General features: G+C 35.7%; 1 protein-coding gene across 3 annotated transcripts; it reads right to left on the reverse strand.

Annotated features, from left to right (window-relative positions):
* Nucleotides 1-332: 332 nt before the first annotated feature.
* Nucleotides 333-10,476, reverse strand: LOC109163301 (F-box/FBD/LRR-repeat protein At1g13570-like). 3 transcript variants are annotated; one of them, XM_019312054.1, is made up of 5 exons: nt 9,910-10,421; nt 9,617-9,771; nt 9,356-9,508; nt 9,056-9,247; nt 333-588 (listed from the first exon to the last, which is right to left on the reverse strand). In XM_019312054.1, the coding sequence occupies exons 1-5, from the start codon at nt 10,373-10,375 to the stop codon at nt 445-447; spliced, it is 1,110 nt and encodes a 369-aa protein (XP_019167599.1). In that variant the 5' UTR covers nt 10,376-10,421; the 3' UTR covers nt 333-444. The 3 variants fall into 3 exon arrangements, with proteins under 3 accessions (XP_019167599.1, XP_019167600.1, XP_019167598.1); XM_019312055.1 differs by lacking the exons at nt 9,056-9,247; nt 9,356-9,508; nt 9,617-9,771; nt 9,910-10,421 and adding exons at nt 878-1,030; nt 1,168-2,093 and having other exon boundaries at nt 336-777; XM_019312053.1 differs by lacking the exon at nt 333-588 and having other exon boundaries at nt 8,692-9,247; nt 9,617-10,476.
* Between the last annotated feature and the right edge of the window lie 3,817 nt (nt 10,477-14,293).

Raw genomic sequence — 14,293 nt, forward strand, 5'->3', positions numbered from 1 at the left:
TTCGACCACCTGAAAGTAATCTTAAATTAAGTTGAAAGCAAAAATTGGTTGAAAATAGCAACAAAAGTTTTTCCGGATACCAAAAGTGATCGGAACAAGGCTTTCGACTTGATTTAAGATCACTTTCAATTGGTCGGAAAGTTTATAATTTCCAGTAGTTGGTTAACTAAATTAACAATTGGTTAACTGAAATACCGAATAATTTTTTTATTGGGTGAAAGTATGAGTTGAAAATCAATAGAGTAGAACAGTACTGTGTCTTTGGGTGGGCAAACACTCCAAAAGTCAATCCTTTACTTCCGGCAGAAGACTTATTAAATCCCAAGGAAAATTAAGAAAAAAAAAAAAACCATGATGGCCAAATATATATATATACTCTATATATAGGTTGCATCCAAACTAAACCCATGGAGCTTCATCATAATAAATTCCTACAAGCTAAGGTTAATCAAACCATATGTAATCAGATAGTCCGCCGCAGATGGGGTCGTCGAGTTCCATGCAAATTTGGGCTTTTGGTGATGCACGATGAAAACGCAACAACTCCCTTAGGCATTCGACAGCAGAGGTATCAATACCAACATATTCCATAATAACAACTCTCTCTAGTGCTGGAGATTTTGAAAGCAGCATTCTCACAAAAAACATTTCAACTATGAATCCACTAAATGATTCAATCTTGATTGTTTTAAGCATCTTTAGATCTTGTTCAATAAAACAACCATCTGGATCCTCCAAAAGTCTTGAAGCAGCTTCTTGATCACGTTTGTATACAGGCTATAACTCAAGAAGAAATGAAAAACATGTGAGGACATTTGAAAAAGAAAAAACAGAAGAATCATATATTCACAATTGCCAAATTAAATGTATACTCAACCTGATTTGCCAGAATTCCCAGTTCACATAGGTTGGGGCATTTTTGAAGCAATTGCAAAGTAACGGTGAGCTGCTTCCCACAACCAAAACTAAAATTACACAACACCAGTAGTTGGAGATTTATTGCAGTTGCAAACAAAGATGCGTCCATGTACTTGAAAGATAGTAATAAAGAAAGAAAAAGAAAATTAGGCAACTTTAACAATTAAGCCAGAAGGAAAGTAATTAAATAAAATAATCTGTTGGCCATATATCCATATTTGCATAAAGTAAAATGAGGCAGATTCTCACCAACAAGGAAGAGCGACACAACCAAAGACTCTTAATTGCTTTCAAATGTGGTGCCAACCATCTTGATTCAACCACATCATGCACACAATTATGAATAGACAACCTTTCAAGTTTTGAAGCGCTCATAATCTCAAATTTATTGATCCCTCCACAATTTTGTAAAGCCAGCTTCTCAATGTTAGGCATGCTAATACTAACAGTGCACCTAAATTCAACACCCCCCAAAGATATTGAAGTGACATTGGAAAATGTACCACCAACACTATTTACCGGCAAATCAATAATGAAGGTACCTACTACTCTCAATTGCTTAATTGTCCGGCACGAGAGTATACAAAATGGCAGCTTATATTTCGCCTCTCCACAATTTACAAAACGTATGTTAAGTTCCTCCACACCATTTGTTGATAGAAAAAGACACCACCAATCAAAATCAGACTACCGCAGCTCAGGATAATAATTTCCAATCACTAGAGTAAATTTCTTAATCGGACCAGTACGGGAAAGGAGAATATTATTTATTATGCCAACGAGGGTTTTGCCTTCATCATCTTGACCCTGTTGGACACTATCCGAGAAGTCGCAATCGAACGCAAGCCTACCATGCTGCAACCAAACATTATTCCAGTGTGTTGAGAGTAGAGCAGTTCTGGCAACGTCTCGGGTGGGCAAACACTCCAAAATTCTGTGCTTTAACTCTACCGGCAGAGGACTTATTAAATCCCTACTTCCATCCGCTACGCTGGTTTTGATTAGCCGACGTCCAGCCATTAAATTGATGCGTCTCTCGAAATCAAAATCTAAAATGCGCGTCACTGCAAATTTCCGTATTTCGTTAATAAAAGGAAATTAGGAAGACTTGGAAATTGGAAAGAAAACAGAGATTGGGGGAAAAGTGAGCCTTTGCCGGTTACGGAAGCTGAAGGGAACCGGAATGATATTCATCTTGGAGGGTTTAAAAATATGATGATTGCTCCTCAATTCTCATCTTGGTTTAAACCTTGGGTGGAATGGGCTCCAAGGCCCAATTGTTATGCCATGGACCCGAGTCTTAAGTGGTGTCATTTTGCTTCAAAATAACACCGTCTGAATTTTTTAAAAAAAAAAAAAAAATTTACTTATTCCTTTGTCGTTAACTTGTCGTTTTTCTTCAGAATTCGTTTCTCTATATTTATAATTTTTGAACTCTATATTCACAATTTTTGAACTCTATACTCACAAAACAAATATTATTGGATGAGAAAACGGTGCCACTAACAGCACCATTATTCCAGACGCGTGTTTTGGACCTGGATCCACCTTGCAACTGAGTCTGGGGAATTCAGGTCCAAAAGTTAATTAGGTAATAGGAATAATTGAAACCGTAAGCAATCTTTTTGTCCTACGTTGGGGGTGTGCACAATTTAATAAAACATTGATTAATCAACCCGATTCAAAATTTTCAGTTAATCACTTTTAAATCAAAATATTTTGCTTTGATTGATGGTTAAGAATTTTTTAAAATGTAAGTTAACGGTTAATGCAGTTCGAAAGTATGGATATCTAAATTAACCAATATGTTAACCATATATGTGTGTGTGTCAACCTGAGGTGCAGTTGTGTTGTTAAATCTGAGCAATTGATCTTGCTTAAATCAACGTCCAGGATTAACAGTGATTAAAAAAACACGTGGTGACAATTTGGTCTTTTTGCATCTATGTCAAATTTAAGATGCGTGGTTTTCCTTCTTAAGGTGCGTGTTTTTCTTTCTTAAGGTGTGTGGTTTTTGTACTTAAGGTGAGTGGTTTTTGTACTGTGTAGTTTAAAGTGTGTCATGTGTTGAAAACTTAAGTGCGTCGATCTAAAACTTTAATTGCGTGGTTTTACCGAACCAAACTAGTTCAGTTCGGTTTGGTACGATTCGATTCAAGAAAACTAAACCGAATTGTCCACCCCTAAAGTTAATTACCAAAATGATTCCTTGACTATAGCGAAATTACCAATTTGGTCCCAAATTAACTGTTGACTAACGGTCAAACAAACGGAGGACCAAATTGGTTAAGATTTTTAAATTTGAGGGACTTAAATTGGTTAAAAAAAATAGTCAAGGACCAAATTGGTAATTTCGCTATAGTCAAGGGACAATTTCGGTAATTAACTCTAGAGTATATTTGTAAATAATAGGAATATTAGGGTATAAATATAAGTCAGTAGCATTAAAAAAAAAAAGGGTATAAATATACGTGTGTGTGTGTGTGTTTTAAAACCATTTGGTTTATGAACTATAATGCCGTTCGATAACTTTGATTTTTAATAATATAGTGTCGTTCGATTCATTATTATAGTTTGTATAATATATTAATATTGACCATATATTTTATTTCCGTTTTGGCATTATTATTAAAAAAAAGAAAAGAAAAGAAATCACTATAATTCGGAGATAAAATTATTCAATCAATATTTTTAGTAATATAGTTATGTGTAGAATATTTAGTATACTGCGTGATACCACTTAGAAAATGAACTTATATATACAACATATTATACATAATTAGGCAGAAATCATTAATTGCTTTTTTTTTTCTTTTTTTTTTTTTTTTTGAGATTGGACCCGTGGAAAACGGGAAGAAAACAAACTGAAACTACCAGACTCTAACCGAGCTAGCGCCGAAAGCATCCGCTGCAAAGAGCCTCTCAAGACTAGCTAGAGGGTTAGCCAAGTAGGAAGTGCCTCACTCCCCATGTTGCCCAAGATTTGCCAGGTGATCTGCATACTTATTGACGTTTCTTAAGGTATGGGAGAAGACAATATTGTCAAACCGGGCTGCTAGATATTTGCATTCTCTGACAAGCGTTGAAGAAGCCTCTTGGATTTCCTCCTCACCTTTAATAACCGAGAGGACGGCTTCTGAATCAAGTTCGAAGATCAACCTGTCCCACCCCTTAGCCTTTGCTAGCCCTAGACCCTCCCTTAGGCTCCACAGCTCCGCGGCAAAGTTATTAGAATTCCCGATTTTAGTGGAGAACCCGAACAGCCAGTCCCCATTGTGGTTCCGAAACCCACCGCACTAGCGGTCCTTGAGTTCCGCTTAAAGGCCCCATCAGTGTTGATTTTGATCCACTCCTCATCAGGCGAGTTCCAGGAGACCCAACGAATCTTTCCAGACTTGTTTGCGGATGGATGCCTACTTAACTCCACCATGATGTTGGTGAGATCCAAGGAGCGCCGAACAGTGTCCACCGAATTGGGAGTTTGAAGGTCGAAAATTCTCCTATTTCTGGCCTTCCAAATTTCCCAACAAGAATACGCAAACTTGACCGCCCACGGGAGGCCATTAACAATAGCTTTAGAACAACAATTACTCTTAAACCACTCCCATGTCTACGTCTGATGCCCAAAACGGAAGTTGTCTGGGATGTCTGTTTTCTTCCAGCAGTCTTTGGCAAAGCGGCAGCCAGAAAAAATGTGCACTGTGGACTCGTCATCTTCGCCGCATCCTGAACAGGTGCTGTCCTCCGCGAGGCCCCGCCTGTGTCTCTCGGCGTTGGCTAGCAGTTTTCCTTGCACCGTGAGCCACAAGCAGAAGCGGCACCTTTCAGACAATCCAACTTTCCAGAGCCAACCATAATCCTCCATCACCTCCGTGTCACCAGCAATGTAGGAGAAAGCAGAACTTACCGAGAAACTACCTGAGGGTGAATTCGGCCATTAGAGTGCGTCCTTCGATCGCTCATCTATTGGGATTGGGATATCCTTTATCATGTTCACCACGTCGTGAGGAAGGATCGCGCTTAACCTGTCAACATCCCAACTCCGATTAGTTAAAATAAAATCACTGACTTTTACCTGACCCATGTCATCGTCAATGGGTCCACTTCGTCCAGGAGTCCAAGGGGTTTGTCGCCAACCCACCAATCTGACAAAAAGTTGAGGGAGTTGCCATTACCAATCCGCCAGGCTGCCCCAAGTTCCCTGATAGACCGACCTTTCAGAATGCTTTTCCACCCCAAAGATGAGTTACCTAGAGCTGGAGGCAAGAAAGAAATTGTCATCTTTAATGTATTTATCCTTCATGACTGGGACCCAAAGTTTTTCGTGGCAAGTATTAATTTGCCAAGAAAACTTAGCAAGGAGGGCATCGTTGAAATCAGCGCACCATCTAAGCCCAGGCCGCCCGAATCCTTCGGTTCGCAAATGTCATTCCAACCCACAAGGTGCATTTTCTTTTTATTCTCCGATTCCCCCCAAAGGAAGCTCGTACAAATTTTATCCACTTCATTAGTCACCCCCATTGGTAGCTTGAAGACTTGCATGGAGTACACTGGCATGGATGCCAGAGCAGATTGAACGAGGACTTTCCGACCGGCTAGGCTAAGCGAGTCAGATTTCCAATTGGCCAATTTCCTCTTCATGCCCTCCAGAATGTACCCGAAGGTATTTTTTGAGACTCGTTTATGAAGGATCGGGACACCGAGGTAGTTACCCAGGCTGTCGGTGACTAGGATGCCTGTAGTCCTCTTCAAACTGCGTTTGATGCTGGCACTCGTGTTCAGGCTGCAGAAGATACTCGACTTACCGATGTTGATGCTAAGCCCCGATCTGTTGGAAAAATCTTCCATGCAGTCCATAGTAACACGCCCCTGAACTTCGGAAGCTTCAGCAAAAAACATAAGATCATTTGCAAAGAAGAGGTGTGACACCCCGGTACCTCTCCTTGAGATGACTATCGGTCTCCAGTGGTTCTTACGGACTTCTTCTTGAATATCCCACGATAATTTTTCCATGACTAGGATGAAGAGGTAAGGGGCAAGAGGGTCGCCCTGCCGGAGGCCCCGCCCCGGTTGGAATGGCATGAGCTTCTCCCCATTCCAAAGCAGGGAAATAGAACTTTCCTTTATCCCGAACATAATGAGCCTGATGAGCTGATTGGGGAAGCCGAAGTCCTCTAGTGTGGACTCAAGGAACTCCAGTTGATACTGTCATAAGCTTTGTGAAGGTCTAACTTAATCACCATCAGACCCTTGCCCCCATTCCTTTGCCGCATCGAGTGAACGATTTCCTGCGCGAGAATAATATTGTCCATCGTGGACCTCCTCGGCAAGAAACTATTTTGAAACGGACCAATGAGCTTCTTTATAATGGGCCGCATCCTGTTCACAATGACCTTCGAGATGATTTTATAACTCACGTTCAACAATGTAATTGGCCTGAACTCACTTGTCGATTCTGGGCTCTCTTTTTTGGGAATGAGCGTGATATACGATTACAGGATCTTCTTGGGCACCATACCTGTCACCATGGCCTCCTTGACCAACCCCAAAATTGGGCCTTTCGTCACGTCCGAGAAGGACTAGTAGAAGGCGGCTTGGATGCCGTCTGGCCCCAGGTTTCCATACTTTTTCATTTCCAAAACAGCTTTCCTAACTTCCTCCATAGTCACTACCTGGCGTAGGCCTGCCGCTTCCCTCCGCGAAATCATTAATTGCTGCACTTTTGTTATATATAGAAAAAATGAGCATTTATTATATTTTCATTACAATTGTATTTATTTATTTTTCTTATAATATGGACAATAAATGATTATATTCACGGTGAATCAGTCTTCATCTTCGTTCTTCTCGGTTTTTTGGATTATGATCTAAAGCAATAAATCCTTGTTCGATATATACTTTCATATATATATATATATATATATATATATATATATATATATATATAGTTGTTGGATTGGAATTATAATATGGATGGATGTATGAGATTAGTTGTCACTATCCAACAATGAAGTGCACACACAATATGTAGGGTATGCATGCACAAATACAACAAACATTCTAGACTCACTGGGATGCACATTACACAAGGCATATTTGCACACAACGCGCACAAGGAATGCACATAAAACACATGCCAGAAGTGCACACAACTGAGTCGCATGAAGGGATTCAGAAGTGCACACACCTAGAATCGATAATGCACATGACGACACCCCTGAAATGCACACAACCAGCAAATGAAATGCATACGAATGGAGCCTGAAAACATGCATAAAATCAAAATATAATTAGTCCATAGTTCTCATTCATATTACCACAAGGTATATTATATTTTCATTTTGAAAATATAAGATACAGTAGAATCCTACCAAAATTGCACCCATAAAATCATGCATAAAATCAAAATATAGTTATATTTAGATTATTAATACAACCATAATTACTAAAGAGCCCCTACATAAATACATCTAAACAAATAATCATAACTAACTATTAACATCAACACCATAGACCAACACAAAATCAAGGGCCAAAATTAGTTCACAGTTCTCATGTGGGGAAGTGTTCTCATTTGATCCTTAATATATATATAGCGACGGATATTTTGATGGTTTAGCGACGAATACTCCGTCGCGAAGTCTAGCGACGGAAATTTCCGTGATTATTCCCTCGCAAATTTTGACGACGAAACCGTCGCCAGAAGAAATATAGCGACGGATTATTTTTGTTTCGCGACGAAAAAATCCGTCGCTAATGGTAGCGACGGAAATAAATCGCGTCGCTAAATTCTAGCGATGCCCATTTTAGCTACGGACAAAATCCGTCGCTAATCGTTTAGCGACGGATTTCACCCGTTTAGCGACAGAAATAGTCCGTCGCTATTTCCGCGTTTTTTTGTAGTGCTAAGGCAATGTCACCTTCATTATTTTGAACATGACATCCTTCATTGGTGAACAACACTCGAAATCCTAGATTGGCTAACACTTATAAGAATGGCTTGTAACTCTCTGATAAATAGAACCTCATTGAGACTTGAAAATTCACTCAGAGCAGGTTGCCCTTTGCCAATTATATGTCCTCTTTTCCCATTGCGCTGCCAAATGTAACAGAACCACCTTATTCATGTTGAAGGCCACCTAATGGTGTCTGAGGAGACGTTGACATTCTTTTACCGTGGTCCACACAGCTGTGTGGACTACTGTCCACGATTGTCTCAATTCTCATCTTGGTTTAAACTTATGGCATTTTGAACTATAAAAAATACATTTTTAACGTACTAAAGGTACACTATTCATGTAATGAATGTACATAAAAAATAATGTACTTTTCATTAATATAAGGTATATTTTTAACCTACTCAAAAAAAATGTATATTATTTTTAATATACTAAAAGTATATTATTTGAGTATTGAAAGTACATTATTAAATCCCTACTTGCATCTACTAAGATTTTGATTAGCCGACGTTGAGTAGGGATTTCTAGTGACAATAGATCGTTGAGTAGGGATTTCTAGTGACAATAGATCGAGTGCTGGTCTTTTATAATGCAATCCTGGCTCAGCAAAATAAGATGGCATCCTCATTTCTTCTTTAAACCATGGAGCTGCACCATACTCAATTCCTAAAACTCTAGGAAGCAAACCACTCTACCTAAAGTTGTAGTCCACGTATGCTTTTTGAATAACAACTTTCTCCCGAGCAAGGAATTTAAAGAGCAAGCATTTTTCGGAAAAAAAAAAAAAAAAAAAAAAATTCAAGTGTGGAAGCTCTAAATCAATTCAATCTTTAATGCGTTAAGCATTTTTAGATCCTAATCAATAAGATCCTCCGAAAGTCTGATCTCATCAGATAAACATGTCTACAACTCAACATGAAATGAAAATTAAGAAAAAAAAAAACCATGATTGCCAAATATATATACACTCTATATATAGGTTGCATCCAAACTAAACCCATGGAGCTTCATCATATATAATAAATTCCTACAAGCTAAGGTTAATAAAACCATATGTAATCAGATAGTCCGCAGATGGGGTCGTCGAGTTCCATGCAAATTTGGGCTTTTGGAGATGCACGAGGAAAACGCAACAACTGCCTTTGGCATTCGATAGCAGAGGTATCAGTACCAACATATTCTATAATAACAACTCTCTCTAATGCAGGAGATTTTGAAAGAAGCATTCTCACAAAAAGCATTTCGACTATGGATCCACTAAATGATTCAATCTTGATTGTTTTAAGCATTTTTAGATCCTGAACAGTAAAGCAACCTTCTCGATCCTCCAAAAGTCTTGAAAGAGCTTCTTTATCACGTTTGCATACTTCCTATAACTCAAGAAGAAATGAAAGACATGTGAGGACATTTGAAAAAAAAAAAAAAAAAAAACAGAAGAATCATATATGCATGATTGCCAAATTAAATGTATACTCAACCTCATCTGCCAGAATTTCGAGTTCACATAGGTTGGGGCATTTTTGAAACAATTGCATAGCAACAGTGAGCTGCTTCCCACAACCAAAACTAAAATTACACAACACCAGTAGTTGGAGATTTATTGCAGTTGCAAACAAAGATGCGTCCATGTACTTGAAAGATAGTAATAAAGAAAGAAAAAGAAAATTAGGCAACTTTAAGAATTAAGCCAGAAGGAAAGTAATTAAATAAAATAATCTGTTGGGCAGGCAGATTCTCACCAACAAGGAAGAGCCACACAAACAAAGAGTCTTAATTGCTTTCAAATGTGGTGCCAACCATCTTGATTCAACCACATCATGCACACAATTATAAATAGACAACCTTTCAAGTTTTGAAGCGCTGATAATCTCAAATTTATTGATCCCTCCACAATCTTGTAAAGCCAACTGCTCAATGTTAGGCATACTAATACTAACAGTGCACCTAAATTCAATACCCGCCAAAGATATTGAAGTGACATTGGAAAATATACCACCAACACTATTTACTGGCAAATCAATAATGAAGGTACCTCCAACTCTCAGTTGCTTAATTGTTCGACACGAGAGTATACAAAATGGCAGCTTATATTCAGCCTCTTCACAATTTACAAAATGTATGTTGAGTTCCTCCACACCATTTGTTGATAGAAAAACACACCACCTATCAAAATCAAACTGCCGCAGCTCAGGATAATAATTTCCAATACATAGAGTAAATTTCTTAACCGGAACAGCACGGGAAAGGAGAATATTATTTATTATGTGAACGAGGGTTTTGCCTTCATCATCGTGACCCTGTTGGACACTATCCGAGAAGTCCCAATCGAACGCAAGCCTACCATGCTGCAACCAAACATGATTCCAGTGGGTTGAGAGTAGAGCAGTTCTGGTAGCGTCTCGGGTGGACAAACACTCCAAAATTCTGTGCTTTAACTCTACCGGCAGAGGACTTATTAAATCCACTACGCTGGTTTCGATTAGCCGACGTCCAGCCATTAAATTGATGCGTCTCTCGAAATCAAAATCTAAAATGCGCGTCACTGCAAATTTCCGTATTTCGTAAATAAAAGGAAATTAGGAAGACTTGGAAATTGGAAAGAAAACAGAGATTGGAGGAAAAGTGAGCCTTTGCCCAATTGCCGGTTGGAAGCTGAAGGGAACCGGAATGATATTCATCTTGGAGGGTTTAAAAATATGATGATTGCTCCTCAATTCTCATCTTGATTTAAACCTTGGGTGGAATGGGCTCCAGGCCCAATTGTTATGTCATGGACTCAGGTGGGCCCGGGTTCAAACGGTGTTGTTTTGCTTCAAAAATTACTTTTTTCTTTGCCGTTTGTCTTCAGAATTCGTTCTTCTATATTCAAAAATTTTGAACTCTATATTCACAATTTTTGAACTCTACATTTACAAAAGAAATATTATTGGATGAGGAAACGGTGACACTAACAGCACCGTTATTCCAGACGTGCGTTTTGGACCTGGGTCCACCTTGCAATTGAGTCTGGGGAATTCAGGTCCAAAAGTTAATTAGGTATTAGGAATAATTGAAACCGTAAGCAATCTTTCTGTCCTACGTTTGGGGTGTGCACAATTTAATAAAACCATGATTAATCAACCCGATTCAAAATTTTCAGTTAATCACTTTTATATTTTGCTTTGATTGATGGTTATGAATTTTTAAAAATGTAAGTTAACGGTTAATGCAGTTTGAAATTATGGATATCTAAATTAACCAATATGTTAACCATATATATATATGTGTGTGTCAACCTGAGGTGCAGTTGTGTGGTTAAATCTGAGCAATTGATCTTACCTAAATTAACGTCCAGGATTAAAAGTGATTAAAACAACGTGTGGTGAGTGGTTTTTGTACTGTGTAGTTTAAAGTGTGTCATGTGTTGAAAACTTAAGTGCGTCGATCTAAAACTTTAATTGTGTGGTTTTTCTTCTTAAGATGCGTGGTTTGCGTGTTTAAGGTGCGTCGGCCTAAAGCTTTAGGTGCGTGGTTTTCCTTCTTAAGGTGCGTTGTTTTCCTTCTTAAGGTGCGTGATTTGTTTGCTTAAGGTGCGTCAGTTGTTGAACCTTAAGGTGCGCCATTTTAAAACTTTAGGTGCGTGATTTGTGTTCTTAAGTTGCTTTGCTTCTGTACTTAAGGTGCGCCGTTTTAAAACTTTAGGTGTGTGGTTTGTGTTCTTAAGGTACTTTGTTTGTATGTTTAAGGTGCTTGGTTTGTGTACTTAAGGTGCGTTATTTTAATTCTTAAGGTGCGTCTTTTGTGTTAACCGCACAATTGCACGAGAAGCTATCTTTGCACCTGATCCATTATATATATATAATAATTGTATAGGTATGGTTGAAACCAAATACGGGACATAAGGAGAACAAATAAAAATTAGGGCATAAAATATTAAATATATACTAATATTGTTTGAGGAGATTTCGACATTAGGATTTGTGGTTAAGTTCTATTAAGACTTTAATATTAGAATTAGATTAATGGTGTAATTATAATTCTATATTAGACGTTAATATTAGAATTAGACTAATGGTGAATTAACAGTATTTAACGAAAAAGTTAAATGGATAATCATATAATTAAGGATAAATTAAAAAAAACTTTTTAAAAAAATTAAAACCTGAACAATTTGAATCATTCATTTGATTTAATAATTTGGCGGTCATTTTTTCTACCCAATGTTAATAATTAAATAAATTCGTTGGTCAAATCCGCTAATATAATCTGCTAACTGCTGATTGTCAAACAAGGACATTACAAGGTAGTTCTCACTTCAATTTGTTGTGTGATTTGAATACTCTCTTTGTCACAAAATCTCTCAAGTAGTTAATATGGTTGGCTTTATTAATTATTTTTTTTAAATTTTTTCATGGTATTAATAAAATACTTGGTAAATAAATATATAGCATTATTTTGTATTATAACTTTGATATTTAATTAGAAAAATGGTGCACAAAAAAGATAATAGACAATGTAGTGAATATAATCAATTAATGAATTTGAATGTAAAAATTTTTACATTTGAGAAAAATAAAGACAATATAACTAATGAAAATATTTCTCTTAATTAATTTATTGATAATGAATAATTTTTTTTTTTTACTGAATTAAGACACTGTAAGGACAATGTAGCGAATATAATCAATTAATAAATTTGAATATAAAGAATTTCTATATTGTAGAAAAATAAAGACAATATAACTAATACAATTATTTCTCTTATTTAATTTATTGATAATGAATAATTTTTTTTGAATAAAGGCATTGTGGACACATAATTCTAAATTAAAGAAATGCATATCTATAATTTTTTGTTGTAGCTACTAAATTATTATTTATATAATTTAATAAGAGTAAAATAGAGTACTAATTATGCCAACTTTGATTGGGATGAGGTTCGAACCTAAGACTTTTTTTTTTTTTTTATTGAAATTAATGAGTAAGTTAACGGTGAACTAACGACAATTCTTAAAATTTTAACAGAATTAGTAACGGTGTGTGAGTATTTTAAGAAATTTTAGTGTAAAATTTAAATCTTATCAATCTTTTAATCAATCTGAGCCATTCATTTGATTAAAATCTGTGACCGCCATTTTTTCTACCCATTATAGGCCTAACTCTCTTGGGCTCTTATTAGTATAGTAGATAGATAGATATATATATATATATATATATATATATATATATATATATATATATATATATATATATATATATATATATATATATATATATATATACACTAGTAATTCACCCGCGCGATGCACGGGAAAAAATTATGTTATTATAAATATAAATAAAAAAAATTGAAAAACTAAAATATTTTAAATTATTTAATATAATAATATTTTTTAACTTCCATTGGTCAAGTATTTATTATTTTTATAGAATACAAAATTACAATTAAAATTAAAATTAATATTAAAATTATAATTTTGTATGGTTAATATAATCTCTAATTATGTGCATATTCAAATAAACTTATAGAGAGAAGTTACATAATTACATTAATTTATTCTTAATCGTATTTCATCTATATTATAATTTTCATAATACGAATAATAACTAAGATAATTACATTTGGAAAGCAAATTTCAAATTTTGTATGTGTAAATTTAAACTCCAATTGAACACATTTTTTATATGATTATATAATATATAGCTATTTTATTTTTCAAAAGTATATTTTTTATATAATATATAGCTATTTTATTTTTTAAATGTTGTGCTTTTTTTTTTTTTTTTTTTTTTTTTTTTTTTTTTTTTATAATAAAGGATGTTGTGGCATTAATTGTAACATTAATTACTTTCCAAACCATATAGCTTTATTATATAAAGGATATATATATATATATATATATATATATATATATATATATATATATATATATATATATATATATATATATATATATATATATATATATATATATATATACATAGATTTAGGTTCACGTGCGGGTGAGGGCTTCAGGTGCGGTTGTGCGGTTTAATCTGAGCCATCCATCTCGTTTTAATCAACGTCCAGGATTATCAAAGTTTTAAAAAAAAAACGCGGTGGTAATTTTGTAATTTTTGCATCTAGGTCAAAATTAAGGTGAGCGAATCTGTGATTAATGTGCGTGAGTTTTGTGCTTAATGTGCGTGTGTTTTGTGCTTAATGTGCGTGAGGTTTGTGCTTAATGTGCGTGGATTTTGTACTTAATGTGCGTGAGTTTTGTACTTAATGTCAGTAGTTGTTGAAACTTAAAGTCTGTGAGTTAATATTTAAAGTGCGTGGGTTTTAATTTGTGCTTAATGTGCGTGAGGTTGTGCTTAATGCGTGTGGGTTTTGTACTTAAAGTGCGTGAGTTTGTGATTCAGATCTAACACTTAAGGTGCACCTTAGCTTATAC

This window comes from Ipomoea nil, unplaced genomic scaffold (genome assembly GCF_001879475.1).
Source record: "Ipomoea nil cultivar Tokyo-kokei standard unplaced genomic scaffold, Asagao_1.1 scaffold3016, whole genome shotgun sequence".
Taxonomy (NCBI): domain Eukaryota; kingdom Viridiplantae; phylum Streptophyta; class Magnoliopsida; order Solanales; family Convolvulaceae; genus Ipomoea; species Ipomoea nil.